Genomic DNA, 14229 nt, shown 5'->3' on the forward strand with positions numbered 1-14229 from the left:
CCTCATACAGTCGTTCGACTTACATCAAAATCCATTTAGGTGACATGAAAAAGTACATGAGGATTCCTAAAAAGTATATGTATCACGAAAATGATGAATAAAATAAGTAGAATTTGGATTAAGTATACAATTCATGTGTTTTTGAGCTTTGCTCATTGGTTCTGGATTGAATCATCTATCGATCTTATCAAGAAATCACGTTTCTTGTGGCGATCCTCACTTGGTTTATCACTATTCTTGGATTAGAATTGTGAATGCCTTCATTTCTGTCTATTTCCATCCATTCCCTTTATTTTTATCTAATTACCAAAAATTTCCTTCATCATTAAGTGTGAGTGATTTAAGTCCTACATCGACTATGAATGAGAAGAATGTTGGATTTATAAGTGAAGTGACCTATGGATCTAATGCCTTAAAGTTTTGGGTTGAGAATGTGGTCTCTCTCTCTCTCATGATCTTGGAGCATTAGTTCATTGTTACACCCGTCCCCCCGGATTCCCCAACAATTAGTATCAGTGTCATGGTTCGACTGACTTGGTGGGGAGCAAGAGTGAATCTTGCTATTAGATCAACTATAGGAAGTGGGAACTCACTTTGGGGGAGATTGTGGAATTTAAGTGTGAGTTGTTAAGTCACACGTTGACTATGAATGAAAAAAATGTTGGATTTATAAGAAAAGTGACCCATATACCTAATTCCTAGCTAAAGGCTTTGGGTAGAGTTGTGGTGTCTCCCTCAAGTGTGGTCCTGAAACATTGATCTATTGTTTCTCCTGAGTTATGGTATCAGAGTTGTGGTTCGGCTTGGTGGGGTGAGCGGAAGTGGATCCTGGTATTGGATCAACTATAGGATGTGAAAACTCACACTTGGGGTGATTGTTGGGTTTCAAGTGTGAGTGGTTTAAATCACACATTGACTATGAATGAAAAGAATGCTAGATTTATGAGTGCGGTGACACATGAACCTAATGCCTTATTAAGATTTTGGGTTGAGAGGGGAACGGGGCAGTGGTAGGATCTAAGATCCTTTGAGGGAATCGAATATCTAATAAAACCGAGTATTCATTAAAGAGTACACAAGTTGGTTTGGAAGGGAAGACCTTAGTGAAATATCGTCTTCGCATAGGTCGGGTGTGACGAACCCATTGTTTGGGTACACACTTTGATATTGTGCTTGATCAGTGGGAGATCTCAACTGAGATTACAGGAGTACGATGAGGGGGATTCCTATGACCAAGTAACTTTTGATATGTGTGTAATTAAAAAATAAGCATTTATTTACAAGAAGGATAGGGTTGGCTCTAGTTTCGGGACTCCCTTAAGTCGGACCCATCAATCTCAACCTCTGGTGGAATCCAGTTGTTGCTAGCTAACATCCACAATAATTTAATATTGCATATGGAAAAATAATATATATATTATGGAGAAGGATTAGCTGCTGTAAAAACAACACACTATTTTGAATCTAGATCGTTGATGTGAAATCAGACGGTTTAGATCACATGCTATTAAAATCAACCATAAATAATAGTGGATGTCGATTGCAAATCAAACAGTTAGGAGCATTAACTACATGTAATCTAGACCCTAGTTATTAAGTACCATATCTCACTTTTTGTAATTGAATATGTAAATATGGAAAAATGCAAGATATAAACCCCTAAGTTCACACTAACTCGACATCAATAACATCTGCTAGAAGCATTGTGGTCTAGTCAGGCGGTGGTACAAAAAACCCTAAGTTCACATTAATTTTACCCCCATTAGATCTGATAAGCTTAGCTTCTGATGATGACTTGATCTTAGCAAAGATCATTCATGCACTAGTCTCCCTCTCAAATTGTGAGTTGAACCTTTTGATACAATAATTCCTTATAATATTCTCGATCTAGAAAAGGAGAAGAATGCATTGATAGAACTCGGGCGCCTCATCCAATAAAAGGCTCAAGGCATAAAGGGAAGGATCGTAAGTGTAACAAGTAAGATTTTATTTGCAACCATTTAAATCTCTTTATTCTATTTATTATTTTTATTGTTCTTTTTCTTCAAACGCGTTCATATAAATTCATGTTCTTTACATGTTTATTTCTATTGTTTTTCTCAACGATTATGAATTCTTCTCTATCTATCAATCGATATATCTTTTAAATTATGATGTTGTGTTATTTTATTTTACTTTTTTTAAATAAAAAAAACTGATAAGATTTACCTATTTATTAAAAAAAAATTGACATTAATTTGATTCTCATAAGGTTGTGTTATTTTATTTTACTTTTTTTAAAAAAAAAACTGATAAGATTTACCTATTTATTAAAAAAAAATTGACATTAATTTGATTCTCATAAGTTTATGTTGTTAGTTTTAATTTTGATTAAAAAAAAATACTCTTAACAATATGCTATTTAAATTGTTGATTGAATTAGTTTTTGACCTAAAATTCAATCCAAATAAAATCCTAAAATTCATGTTCTTAAAAACTCACTCAAATCTGGCTCGGAGACAATAGATCTAAAGAGAGATTCATCTTTCTAGATATTTGATCCCATGACCATAACCGCTGCAAAGCACAAACAAACTAGAAAAAATGCTGTCAAGTTTTTTTTTTCTTTCCTCATATTGGGTAAAAAAAATAAGGAAAATGCTAACTAGTGCCCCCGGGGCACTAGTTAAGGATACTAATTATAGTAAAATTACATTAAAACTTGTGTAGTCAATATTTGTAAAGTATAAAAAATGTCATTTCCAATGCAAAAATTGCTTTTTTTGTATCCTTAACTAGTGCCCCGGGGGCACTAGTTAGCATGACCCAAAAAATAAAGTTTTTTTCTCAACAAGAGTAGAGTCTTGTTAGCACTTTTTTTTAAGGGTCATGCTAACTAGTGAGAGTGGATTCCCTCCAGTACCGGAGGTGATCTAGTTACATCACAACCATCTATATTTTTTTTAACAAAAATAAAAGTGTAAAAGTAATAAAAATGGAAGGTCCAGATTGAACCGGACATAAAGTCCACGGAGAGGATCACCTCTCACTCATAGTATATGATAGCAATGTATCTAAAAAAAATGTGACTATTCTCATGTGACAAACTTCTCCTACCACAAAGTTAATCTTCTCTATACCCTTGATATACTAAATCCAAGACCATCGAGTGTTTATTTAGCAACATAAACGTATATATGTCCCTTTGTAACAACATGTTATGTGGGAACCATAAGTTTAACATAGAAAATGTGGTAATTGGGTGATATCTGCAAACACCCCAAAGTTTAAGTTAATAGAGCAAGAGTAAAAGGGATTAATCAATAGAAGATAAAATACCGTACCTAAAGCTATGATGGATAGTTGCTTATATAGGTGTAGTTGACGAAGGAAGGAACCATTACAAACGACACTCATCAATGTCGAGATTGTTTATCTATTTAGAGGGTGCTACTGATTGAGCATCCTTTGAGTCAAGCAAAAGCGGTCGTTTTACGTGAAGGGTCTTGTTGGATTGAGCATCTATAGAGATGAGTCTAATGTTGATGTCGGACCGAGCCACACACAAACTATTTCTTCTTCTTTTTTTTTTGGTAAAATTACTAGTCCATCGATGAGGGACCTAACCGCTCTCGACCCTCACCTTAGACGTCACCATTATTCTTACCTTTTTAAATACTTTTTATTTAAATTTAAAACTTGTTAATTTTAATTTTTATTATTTACAATAGTACTTGTTAACTTAAATTATAAATGAAAGTAAAGTACTCTACATCACGGGCGGACCTGTTCAAGGCATGGTATGGCTATAGCCACACCAGCCCAAACCCATATTTTTTTAAAAAAATAAATAAATAATTTTATAAATTATTTCAAATTATTCTTTATACATATTCATACAAATATTAATGTAAATATCAGTTTAAAGTTTATTATTGATGATTGTAAGTCTCTCGTACACATATTAGTTTAAGTATTAGTGAAAATATATGTGGTATATTAGGTAAAATTAGCAATTGAACTATCATATAATGACATAAAAAATATATGTTTAATTAATATTTTATTTTTTCAAGTAAGATAACATAGATAAAATTGGAATAAAAATTAATAAGTTTTAAGCTAGTTGATAAGCTAGTATAATTTTGGATTATATATATTTTGGTTCAAGGTAGTATTTTGCGAAGCATCAAACAATAATGATATGCATGAATATTTGGATATAAATTTTGTGATTTTTTGGATATAGTTTGTTGGTTTCGTTTTTTGAATAGAAATTCTATAATTTGTTTATTTGTTGTTGCTTTTTTTTTGGATATAAATATTTTATTAGCAGTAATCTCATATATTGTTTGTTGTTTAACTAAGCTATCAAAATAAAAAAAAAATTCCATTAATGTCTAAACTTTTTAGCCCCACTAGTAATTTATGTCTGGATCCGCCCATCCTCTCCATAATCATCCCAACGACCCAAAGTTTATTATAGCGATTAATTAAACTATGCTAAAGCATCTCATTCTGCGGAGAAGTAAAGCTTTTAATTTGTTTGAATGGCCATAAGAATCTCTGAGTACTGAATTGGATACCCCACGCCGTCTGAAAAATCATTCTTTACACCCTCACTTCACATCATTATCAGCCTTTTCTTAAATCCTAACAGATGATATTCTGTGTCAATTCTCTCAAATCATGTTTTACTTGCCAACCAAAATATTTGTCTCAATTTAATGTAATTAAATTTTAAATATTTGTCTCCAAATAATACTCTTACAATGAAATTTATCAATGAATCAACAATTTAATATTGCATCCGTCTTTTAAACAAGTTTGATTTTGTAACCGCAAAAAAAAAAATTATTTTGTTAGTAAAAAAAAGGAGTTTTTTTATTAAGACTCTAATTTTTAGGAGAAGAAACTCTGATAATCTAGAGTTCGGTTCCGAAGTAAGTAAAGTATGATAAAAAATTATTTTCACCAGGAATTGAACTCACATTCTTCCAAAATTTGTCTTAGGAGAAACTCGTTAACCGCTCGAGTCCAATATCTTAGTAAAAAAAAGAGAAGATTGATTTTGTTGTAATAATGACAAAAAGAAAATCATTAAATGAAAATATTCAGTTATTTATCAATAGAGATTACTTAAAGTTATAACATGACGCTGTCAAAAAAAAAAAAGTTATAACATGATTATAAAATCAAACAAGTAATTGTGTAAAAAAAAAAAATCAAACAAGTAATGATAATATTAACTCAACTGAAAAATGTTGATATTGTTAAGTTAAATGTTTTTATCTGAATTCAAACTTGAGATTTTACAGTTATGTGTGTGAATTTTTAGTGGTAATTGTTACTTCGTGTTTTCGTCTAATAAAAATAAAAATATTAACCAATAAACCAATGGGTAAAGATGGTAAATGTGAAAAAACGATAATGGCATGGATGTTATGGGATAGTTTTGTGTGTGTTTCATTTTGAGATTCATTTTGTTTGGGCTTGTTTGGTGAACCAGTCTTCTTTCATTGGAAAAGATTGCTATTTGAGGAGTCATTTGGCCTTTGCTTTAGGTTATTGATTTGAGTTTGTTTTCTTTCTTCTTTGGTACATATTAATTTGAGTTTTGTATTATTTTGTTGTTTATCTCAATGATACAATAATGTTGTTTGTTAGACTAATATTTTTAGGTTTATTTTGATATAGATGAGACAATGTTTTTAGGTATAGATATATAGATACTGAATGTTATAAAAAAAAGAAAAAGATATAGATGCTTAAAAAAATTGTGCTTTACCCTCTTTCAATTTAAATCCTTTGACATATCTCCTAATCTGATCTGATTTACTAATTACTATATTAAATTAGTATCTGACAATGTTATGATGGATATTAATGTAGATCGAATTAATTTCATAAAATTGAATGTGATTAAAAGTGTTTGAATGTAAAATAATTATTTTTAGACACATTTATTTATATAAAATAAAATTTAATTAAGGATTAGATTATAAGTCAAGTCTCAAACATCTCGCAAGTTCATCTAAGATGATAAAACATAAAACACGTTAAGAAACATCTAAATCATCTGAATTGTTTTTAAACCTAATGTCTTTGCAATAGACGTCAAACATTCAAATAAGAGAGAAAATGTAATTTATAATTTTTGATTTCTTATAGTGAATTGTTATTGGACCACAAAGTCGAAGTGGCAACCACTCTCCGAAATAGGTGTTTAAAAATTAAAATTAATCAATTCTAAATGCAAAATTAATTCTATTTCATAACGGTAAAAAATGTCAAAATCAACCTATCTTTATAACAAAAGTGAATCCAAATATACATTAACTATCATAACTAGACTCAAGTGAATCCAAACATATATTAACTATGATAGCTGGACTCAACTACCCAACCAAAAGTGCAACATAAAAATACATTTCTTTTTTCTTCAAGTTATTTAGTAATTAGAAATTTTATTCTATAAAATACGAGTTCAAATTTCAACTTTTACACGTATAATATAATATATCAACTAAACTAAACCCATGAAAATAACATTTTTTATAAGCAAAAGTGTGTCAACAAAAGTGAATGTATCTGGAGTAAATTTTAAATCAAATTCATCAACTTTTATTAACCTATTTTTGCTTATATTTTAGGACGGAAGGAATAAGAGTAAGCCGAGTGCATTTTCTAATCTTACCTGACCTAAAAATGTTTGTATTTTTCTGACACATAATTTAGACAATATAATTATTTTGCACTGTTATAACAAAACATATTATTATATTGTTTCATTTCATATACTGAAACACAGTCTAAGTTGTTAAAAACCTGGTCTTCCCCTATTAACCGCAAAAATCACCCCCTCTCTCTCTCTCTCTCTCTCTCTCTCTCTCTCTCTCTCATGCAACTGCACAAACTTCAAGGTTTTTTTCTGCTCCTTTTTCTATGTCAGCTTTCACTTCACTTTATTTCTTTCTCTCTCTCTCACTGTACTCACTTCACTCTCAACTACTACATTTCAAGCAACATTATTACCTCATCTTCTTCTCTCCTCTTTCTTTTTTTCATCACAAAAATCATCATGATGCTTCTGTAACAATTTCTGCTATTGTTAGATTCTCTACCTGTTTTCTCTGTATTGGTAAGAATTTCATCACTTCTTTTAATTAACTTCACAGAATAATCTAAAAATTAAATATGTTTGATTGATTATAGTACTAAGTCAACAATCTAATTTTATGTCTCTGATCATGTTTTTTTTTTCCATCCACATGGTTAATTAATACTCTGAAAGTCTATGTTTTTTTTTTTTTTTCACTTTGTCTTAGGTTGTCGTGTTAATTGTTTAAGGTGGTTTCTGTTTTCCTAAAAGAGATAAAAAAGATTGCTAAAGATTGCTTTTTTACCTATTTTGTGAATGCTTTTTTACCTTGTTGTTTTTTTCTATGGGTTTTGAAACTAAAATGTTGCTAATTTTGTTTATGTGTAAATTGGTATATTATAATTTAAAAGTGTGTTTTTTTCATGTTCTTTTTCAGCATATGTTTCTGAACTGAATGAAATATTCACATGTGTGAATGTGTTTGTTTTCTGTTAAACAACATAGCATTTGAGAATCTTAGGATCAGTTGATATATCCTTTAATAGAAAGTTTGTTTTTTGTTTTAATTTAATTACATAAAGTTTAGGTGAATTAGGTCTGATGCTGACAAAAGAAGGCCGTGAGGTTTAAAGTTAGTGTCTAGTGACAACTTTCTGAGCTGGATTGGCGTATTCTCTGGTGGCCTGGAACCTGAGGGGTGTCTTCCTGATTATGGGATTAGGAGGAAGACCTCTTTTAGGTGGGCTTTTGTTCCTAATTATGGGATTAAGAGGAAGACCTCATTTAGGTGGGGTTTTGTTGTTGGTGTTTATTTTCGGTGTCCGCATATATATGGCACCGCTGTTATGTAATACCTATTTTACCGGTCTTTGTTCGTCTTGAGCAGAGACATGGTTATTAATATATTTGCCAAGTTAATTATATATTACTTGTCAACGAGTTTCTAAGTTTGACAGCAAAATTTGATCGAGTCATAAATTTAGTTTTTGGGGTAAATGAACATAGTTTTGAGTTTTTGAAAAGATATTTATTTGTTATGAAATGATCTCCATTGCATTTGTGTGTCGATGATTGATTAGCATTTTTTTGTGTCTGAATGAAGTTTGTGTGCCGAATCAGCTGTAGAAGTTGCTCATATATACAACATTGGCAAGTAAGTTAGCAGTTGCAAACAATGAACAGAAAAAGGCGTCTAAATCAATCGACCACTGCAATCGATTCTCACCGTAAGCATTTCCTCTTTCTTTTTAATCAATTCATCATTCTGCATATGACGAAAAAAAAGAAAGACAGTAATTGAACATAATAAGTATAAATGCCAATGGAATATAACTCAGTTTATCGAGTGACATAAGGACTTATACAAGATTGTTTTTTAACTTATTGATTTCCTCAAAATTTTCCATCTAAACAGCCTTCGAAGCAGTTACCTTTGGCTCATGGCATCCGGTGGAGTTCATAAAAGTTAAGTCGGGAACTGTAACCATACATTTTGCAGATAATCACCATATGGTTATGGACAAAGGTACTTTATCAGACATTCGTATGAGGTCAAGGAAAACTACAGTGTCAGATTGCTCTTGTTTCTTACGTCCTGGAATCGACATCTGCGTGCTATCACCCCCTCAACGAGCCAAGGATGCAGTTGGTTCAAATCTCGAGCCCGTAAGTGTTCCTTTTAAGATGAATTTTAAAAACTTGTAATTTATTTTCCTGAGAGTGTCGCGCCTGGTGTGCCTGGTGTCTGTTTTAGTGCTTCATATAAACTTCCGTATAGTAACATTTGTAACAGAATTACAAATTCATACAGTATAACTTACAGGTGTCTTTTCAATTATAGGTTTGGATGGATGCTAGAATAAGTTCTATACAGAGAAAGCCTCATGGCGCAGAGTGCTCGTGTCAGTTTTTCGTCAATTTCTATGTTGATCAAGGTTCACTTGGTTTAGAGATGAGAACTCTTTGTAAGGATATCAAAGTATTCAGACTCAATCAGATCTCCATCCTCCAAAGAATTGAACATAGTCCTTGTGAAAATAAGCCCTACCGTTGGTCTTCATCCGAAGATTGCTCTTCGTTGCCACACACTAAATTGCTTTTGGGAAAATTTTTATGCGATCTTTCATGGTTAATTGCTACATCGGTTCTCATGAAAGTTGCGTTCTGTGCAAGATCTGTTGAAAACAAGATGGTGTATCAAGTTTTGGGAGGTGATAATAGTATTGGCTCTTCGTCGAACACTGAGTCTCATATTGATGTTATTGGTTTCAAAAACGATAATGGCATGTTAGTACCGATTGCTTCTCAAGTTGCTATAACTAACACCAAGAAAGTTGACCAAGCACAAGAATCCCATACAGATGAAGCGTCGCCGTCTTATAATGTTGACGGCTTACGACGCTCCAAACGCCGGCATGTACAGCCGGATCGTTACCTTGGCTGTGAAGTTAAAGAATTGGATGTTGGTTCCTTTAGAAACAGGCCACCGGTTAGGATAGATACATCCACCAAAGAAGATGACTTGCCGTTATCGTGCTTGTTTCGTTTGCAGCAACAGAAGAGTCCAGAAAAGATCACCGACAAATCTCAGAAGATCAACCTACCGAATCCCTGCCGGGAGCTTCTAGTGTACAACAGGAGGGCTAAAAATCGAGAGGTGAAGAAGTTTAGTGATGTTGATCATAATGAACATCAAAATCCACTTGCTATTATCCCTTTTACTAATCAAGATGCTGATCCAATAGCTGTTGAGCCTAGCGATCAAAACAGCAATGTTGCTAAAAGTGGTGAATCATCTGAAATTTCTTCAAAATATCGTCATTTGATTAATACTCCTAAACCAAGGAAAAACATTAATTTGTTAGATATTCCTGAAAATTCAGAAGATGCTGCGAAGAGCGACGATGTTTCTTCAAGATGTCAATTTTTTGGAACCCCTAAGTTACAAAAGAAGAGTTTAGGTGATTTGGACGCTATGGATCTTGGAAATAGATGGGAAGGGATAAAAAGGAAAACCAATAAAGGATTTAAGGAGGGAAAATATCGTTCAACGTATTTAAGAAATCCCGGCGAAGGAGGAACTCACAGATATAAAGATAGAACATTAAATGCATCTGCATACAAGAATTTGATAAATTCATATTTATCGAATATTAATACAACAATACCGGTCGAAGAAACCCCTATTACTGACCAGTGGAAGAAATGTAACACAACAAATGTTGCTGGACAAAATGAGGAGACGGATGCTTCTCATGAAGAATATGAGAAAGAAAAAGCTGAAGAGGATATGTTGTGGAAAGAACTTGAAGTCGGACTGGCATCAATTTATTTCGATGACTCGGAGGTGAAACCGTTTGGCCATAGTTTTCTCCTTTTTGTTCCTTTTGCTTTTTTTTTCTGTTTTTTTTCTAAGGCTGATAATCAGTTCAATTATTTAATCAGGTTTCAAATGCAAACGCTTCTGCCGAGGCTGAGGAAAAGTTGAAAGAAGTTTGTGAACATGATAATAGATTGGATGAAGAAATTGGAATATACTGCATTAGATGTGGCTTTGTGACCACTCATATCAGAGATGTTAATCCAATCTTTGTAAGTCAACTTTATGTTTTTTACTTTCATTCTTGTATTCTGGTTTTGATACATTGCAATCGGCATCTAGATGGAGGCAACATGAATAAAAAGCGAGTTGCAGTGCATGAGCTACGAGGCTCCCATCACCGTTTGGGAGAGCTTATGGAAACAACTTATGACATGTCCATAATTTTTTTTAGAGTATTTCCATAAGCTCTCCAATATATAGCTTATCGCTTATATGAAAACAATATGACTTAATTTTTATCTTTTATCATAGAAATAGCGTTTGCCTTATGCATAAGCACTTATATGATTACCTTGTTGGTATTCGCAGGTTGAAAAGGCAGTGTGGCGCCAAGATGAGAAGCCTTGTGATGGAGGAGAAGATAAAGAAGAGCCCACGGCTGATGAAGATGATGATTTCCATTTTTTCCCAACTGATGCTAATCCTGAAGAACCAATATCGGAAGAAAACCAAAGTGTTTGGTCATTAATTCCTGAACTCAAAGAAAAGTTGCATGTGCACCAAAAGAAAGCTTTTGAGTTTCTTTGGCAAAACATTGCAGGGTCATCAAATCCAGCACTAATTGAAGCAGAATCGAAAAAAAGAGGTGGTTGTGTGATATCTCATACTCCTGGAGCCGGAAAAACTTTTCTCATCATTGCTTTTCTTGTTAGCTACTTGAAGTTATTCCCTGGGAAGAGGCCTCTAGTTCTTGCTCCGAAAACTACGCTCTATACTTGGTATAAAGAATTTATCAAGTGGGAGATTCCTATACCGGTGTACTTGATTCACGGTCGTAGAACCTATAGGGTGTTCAAGCAGAATTCAGTTGCAGTTCTTCCTGGAGTTCCTAAGCCTACCGATGATGTCAAACATGTTTTGGATTGCCTTGAGAAGATACAAAAATGGCATTCACATCCGAGTGTTCTAATCATGGGCTACACTTCGTTTTTAACATTGATGCGAGAGGATTCGAAGTTTGCTCACAGAAAGTTTATGGCAAAAGTGTTGAGGGAAAGTCCTCAACTCTTGGTACTTGATGAAGGTCACAATCCTAGAAGCACTAAATCAAGGTTGCGAAAATGTTTGATGAAAGTGCAAACCGAATTGAGAATATTACTTTCTGGTACTTTGTTTCAAAATAATTTCTGTGAATACTTCAACACTCTATGCTTGGCAAGACCAACATTTGCTTACGAAGTGTTGAAAGCATTAGACCCTAAATACAAGAAGAAAAAGAAAGGAGTAGCAGGAAAAGGAGCAGAAAAAGCACAATATTTGATCGAGTCAAGGGCTAGAAAATTCTTCTTAGATACAATCGCTAAGAAAATTGACTCAAATGTTGGTGATGAAAGGCTGCAAGGCTTAAACATGTTGAGAAATGTGACAAATGGTTTTATTGATGTTTATGAAGGTGGAAGTTCTGATGATTTACCTGGTTTACAAATTTATACATTGCTAATGAACACAACCGATATACAGCATGAGATTCTGAAGAAACTTCACAGCGACATGGCTAAATGCAGTGGTTACCCTCTCGAGTTAGAGCTTTTGATAACTCTCGGATCGATACATCCTTGGTTGGTCAAAACCGCGGTATGTTCTCAGAAATTTTTAACAAAGGAGCAATTGAGTGATCTAGATAAGTACAAGTTTGATTTGAAAATTGGTTCAAAAGTAAGATTTGTTTTGAGCCTTATCTACCGTGTTGTCAAGAACGAAAAGGTTCTTATCTTTTGCCACAACATTGCTCCTGTGAAATTATTTCAAGAATATTTTGAGAAGTTCTTTGGATGGCAAAAAGGCCGCGAAGTTTTAGTACTAACCGGGGAACTCGAGCTCTTCGAACGTGGGAAAATAATGGATAAATTTGAGGAACCCGGTAGTGTATCTAAGATACTACTTGCTTCAATTACAGCCTGTGCTGAAGGCATTAGTTTGACAGCAGCGTCTCGTGTGATTATGTTGGATTCAGAGTGGAACCCTTCGAAAACAAAGCAAGCTATTGCACGTGCGTTTCGTCCCGGACAGCAGAAAATGGTTTATGTTTATCAGCTCTTGGTGACAGGTTCATTGGAGGAAGATAAATATCGAAGAACCACATGGAAAGAGTGGGTGTCGAGTATGATTTTCAGCGAGGCGTTTGTCGAGGATCCTTCTCGTTGGCAAGCTGAGAAGATCGAAGATGATATTCTAAGAGAAATGGTCGAGGAGGATAAGTCTAAATCATTTCATATGATTATGAAGAATGAAAAAGCTTCAACAAACAACAGATAAAAGGTAATTACTCTTTTGTTATCTTCTATGTCCTTTCCATGTATATATAGTATTTATTTATTTATTGATCATGCCATAAAAGATTTCAAATTTAATTAATTTGCTTCCAGTTGATCATGAAACAACAGTGATTCCAAAAAAAGGTTAGCAAGTCTTTTTCCTTCTTACTTTAAAGTTGTGCATTGTTATGTACCAAAAAAAAAAATAAAGTTGTGCATTGTTCTTGAGGTTTTGGCATCGACTTAAGAAAATGGAAATTTTCTTGCTACTTTTCAAGTACGTGCGCTACTTTTCACCCCCTCGCTACTAAAAAGCCCCACACGTTTATGAAGACGATATAAATTGTTCGAAAGTGTTTTTTCTTAATGCGTGCATCCAAAAATTAATACAAATACGATTGTTCTATCTGCAACTAGTAACTTACACTTATTGGTTGAAATTGTTAACATTTCCCCTACATATCACAGGACTATCCGATCCGAAGCTCAGAATTTCTGTGAGAGCATCAATAAATGATTCAAGCCTACTTCTCAACAAGTTTCTTTATGGAGACCCCCCTCCCCAAAAAATAAAGCTTGTGGATTTGGTTCAGGCATATTCTAGTTATGTACTTGTGATAAATTTCGACATTTTTTCGACTTTGGTACTTTGGAGGTTTACCTAAGTTATGTGGCATGTAACAAAAGAATAAAACTAGGAGTGTTGCCATGCCAATTGAATTATAAAGATGCTGCTGCATAACTTTTATGGTTTTTAATGTCATCGCTCGTGTTTTCTTTTTTAACTAAGAAAAACATGTTTTATTCAGTAGCACAAAAAGGCAAATCTGATTAACAGAATGCTCTTCCCTCGAGCTTGAGGATGGTTTTGGAGACGTATCATCGTTGACATTACAGTGGTTCAAGATATGCTTCAACTGTCTGTATTCATCTTAAGCATTCCACTTGTAGATCAACATTACAATTCACAGTCGAGCACACATCTTTTCCGAAACCAAAAGGGAACTGTGATGTTTTTCGTAGCATGTTTTGAACGCATGGTCTGATTTTCCGCAGACATTGCGTTGTTTAGACTTCCAAGAGCCTTTTCCTCGTCCATAGGACGACTTCTTCATCGTGATACAATCGATCACTCATTTTGCCTTTAATGCGCAAGCAGAGGATCAAACGAATCGGGAATTAGAATCAAATCATCAAGCAATTTAAGTTTGTTCTTGCAAATTATGGCTTTTTGCACCTATCGCGCCCAAGAATGATAATTGCTAGCAGTGAGGGGTTTCATAACAAGAGAA

At 33.6% G+C, this 14229-nt stretch overlaps 1 protein-coding gene across 10 annotated transcripts; it reads left to right on the forward strand.

The window, feature by feature from the left end:
• Window positions 1-1677: 1677 nt before the first annotated feature.
• On the forward strand, window positions 1678-13700 carry LOC123924098 (SNF2 domain-containing protein CLASSY 2-like). Of its 10 annotated transcripts, none has more exons than XM_045976874.1 (8): window positions 1684-1978; window positions 8184-8307; window positions 8496-8746; window positions 8922-10427; window positions 10526-10672; window positions 10992-12941; window positions 13049-13081; window positions 13406-13700. In XM_045976874.1, the coding sequence occupies exons 2-6, from the start codon at window positions 8256-8258 to the stop codon at window positions 12936-12938; spliced, it is 3903 nt and encodes a 1300-aa protein (XP_045832830.1). In that variant the 5' UTR covers window positions 1684-1978; window positions 8184-8255; the 3' UTR covers window positions 12939-12941; window positions 13049-13081; window positions 13406-13700. The 10 variants fall into 10 exon arrangements, with proteins under 10 accessions (XP_045832829.1, XP_045832830.1, XP_045832825.1 ...); XM_045976871.1 differs by lacking the exon at window positions 1684-1978 and adding an exon at window positions 6787-6902; XM_045976868.1 differs by lacking the exon at window positions 1684-1978 and adding an exon at window positions 6794-7120.
• The last annotated feature ends 529 nt before the right edge of the window (window positions 13701-14229 follow it).

Source organism: Trifolium pratense, linkage group LG4 (genome assembly GCF_020283565.1).
Source record: "Trifolium pratense cultivar HEN17-A07 linkage group LG4, ARS_RC_1.1, whole genome shotgun sequence".
Classification (NCBI taxonomy): domain Eukaryota; kingdom Viridiplantae; phylum Streptophyta; class Magnoliopsida; order Fabales; family Fabaceae; genus Trifolium; species Trifolium pratense.

What these genes read in the sequence shown, in the direction of transcription:
- LOC123924098 (XM_045976873.1), top strand. Translation starts at nt 8,256, where the DNA reads ATGAACAGAAAAAGGCGTCTAAATCAATCGACCACTGCAATCGATTCT. An exon ending in CACTGCAATCGATTCTCACC is followed by an intron (nt 8,308 to 8,495) that starts GTAAGCATTTCC and finishes CCATCTAAACAG; the next exon opens with CCTTCGAAGCAGTTACCTTT. An exon ending in TTGGTTCAAATCTCGAGCCC is followed by an intron (nt 8,747 to 8,921) that starts GTAAGTGTTCCT and finishes TTTCAATTATAG; the next exon opens with GTTTGGATGGATGCTAGAAT.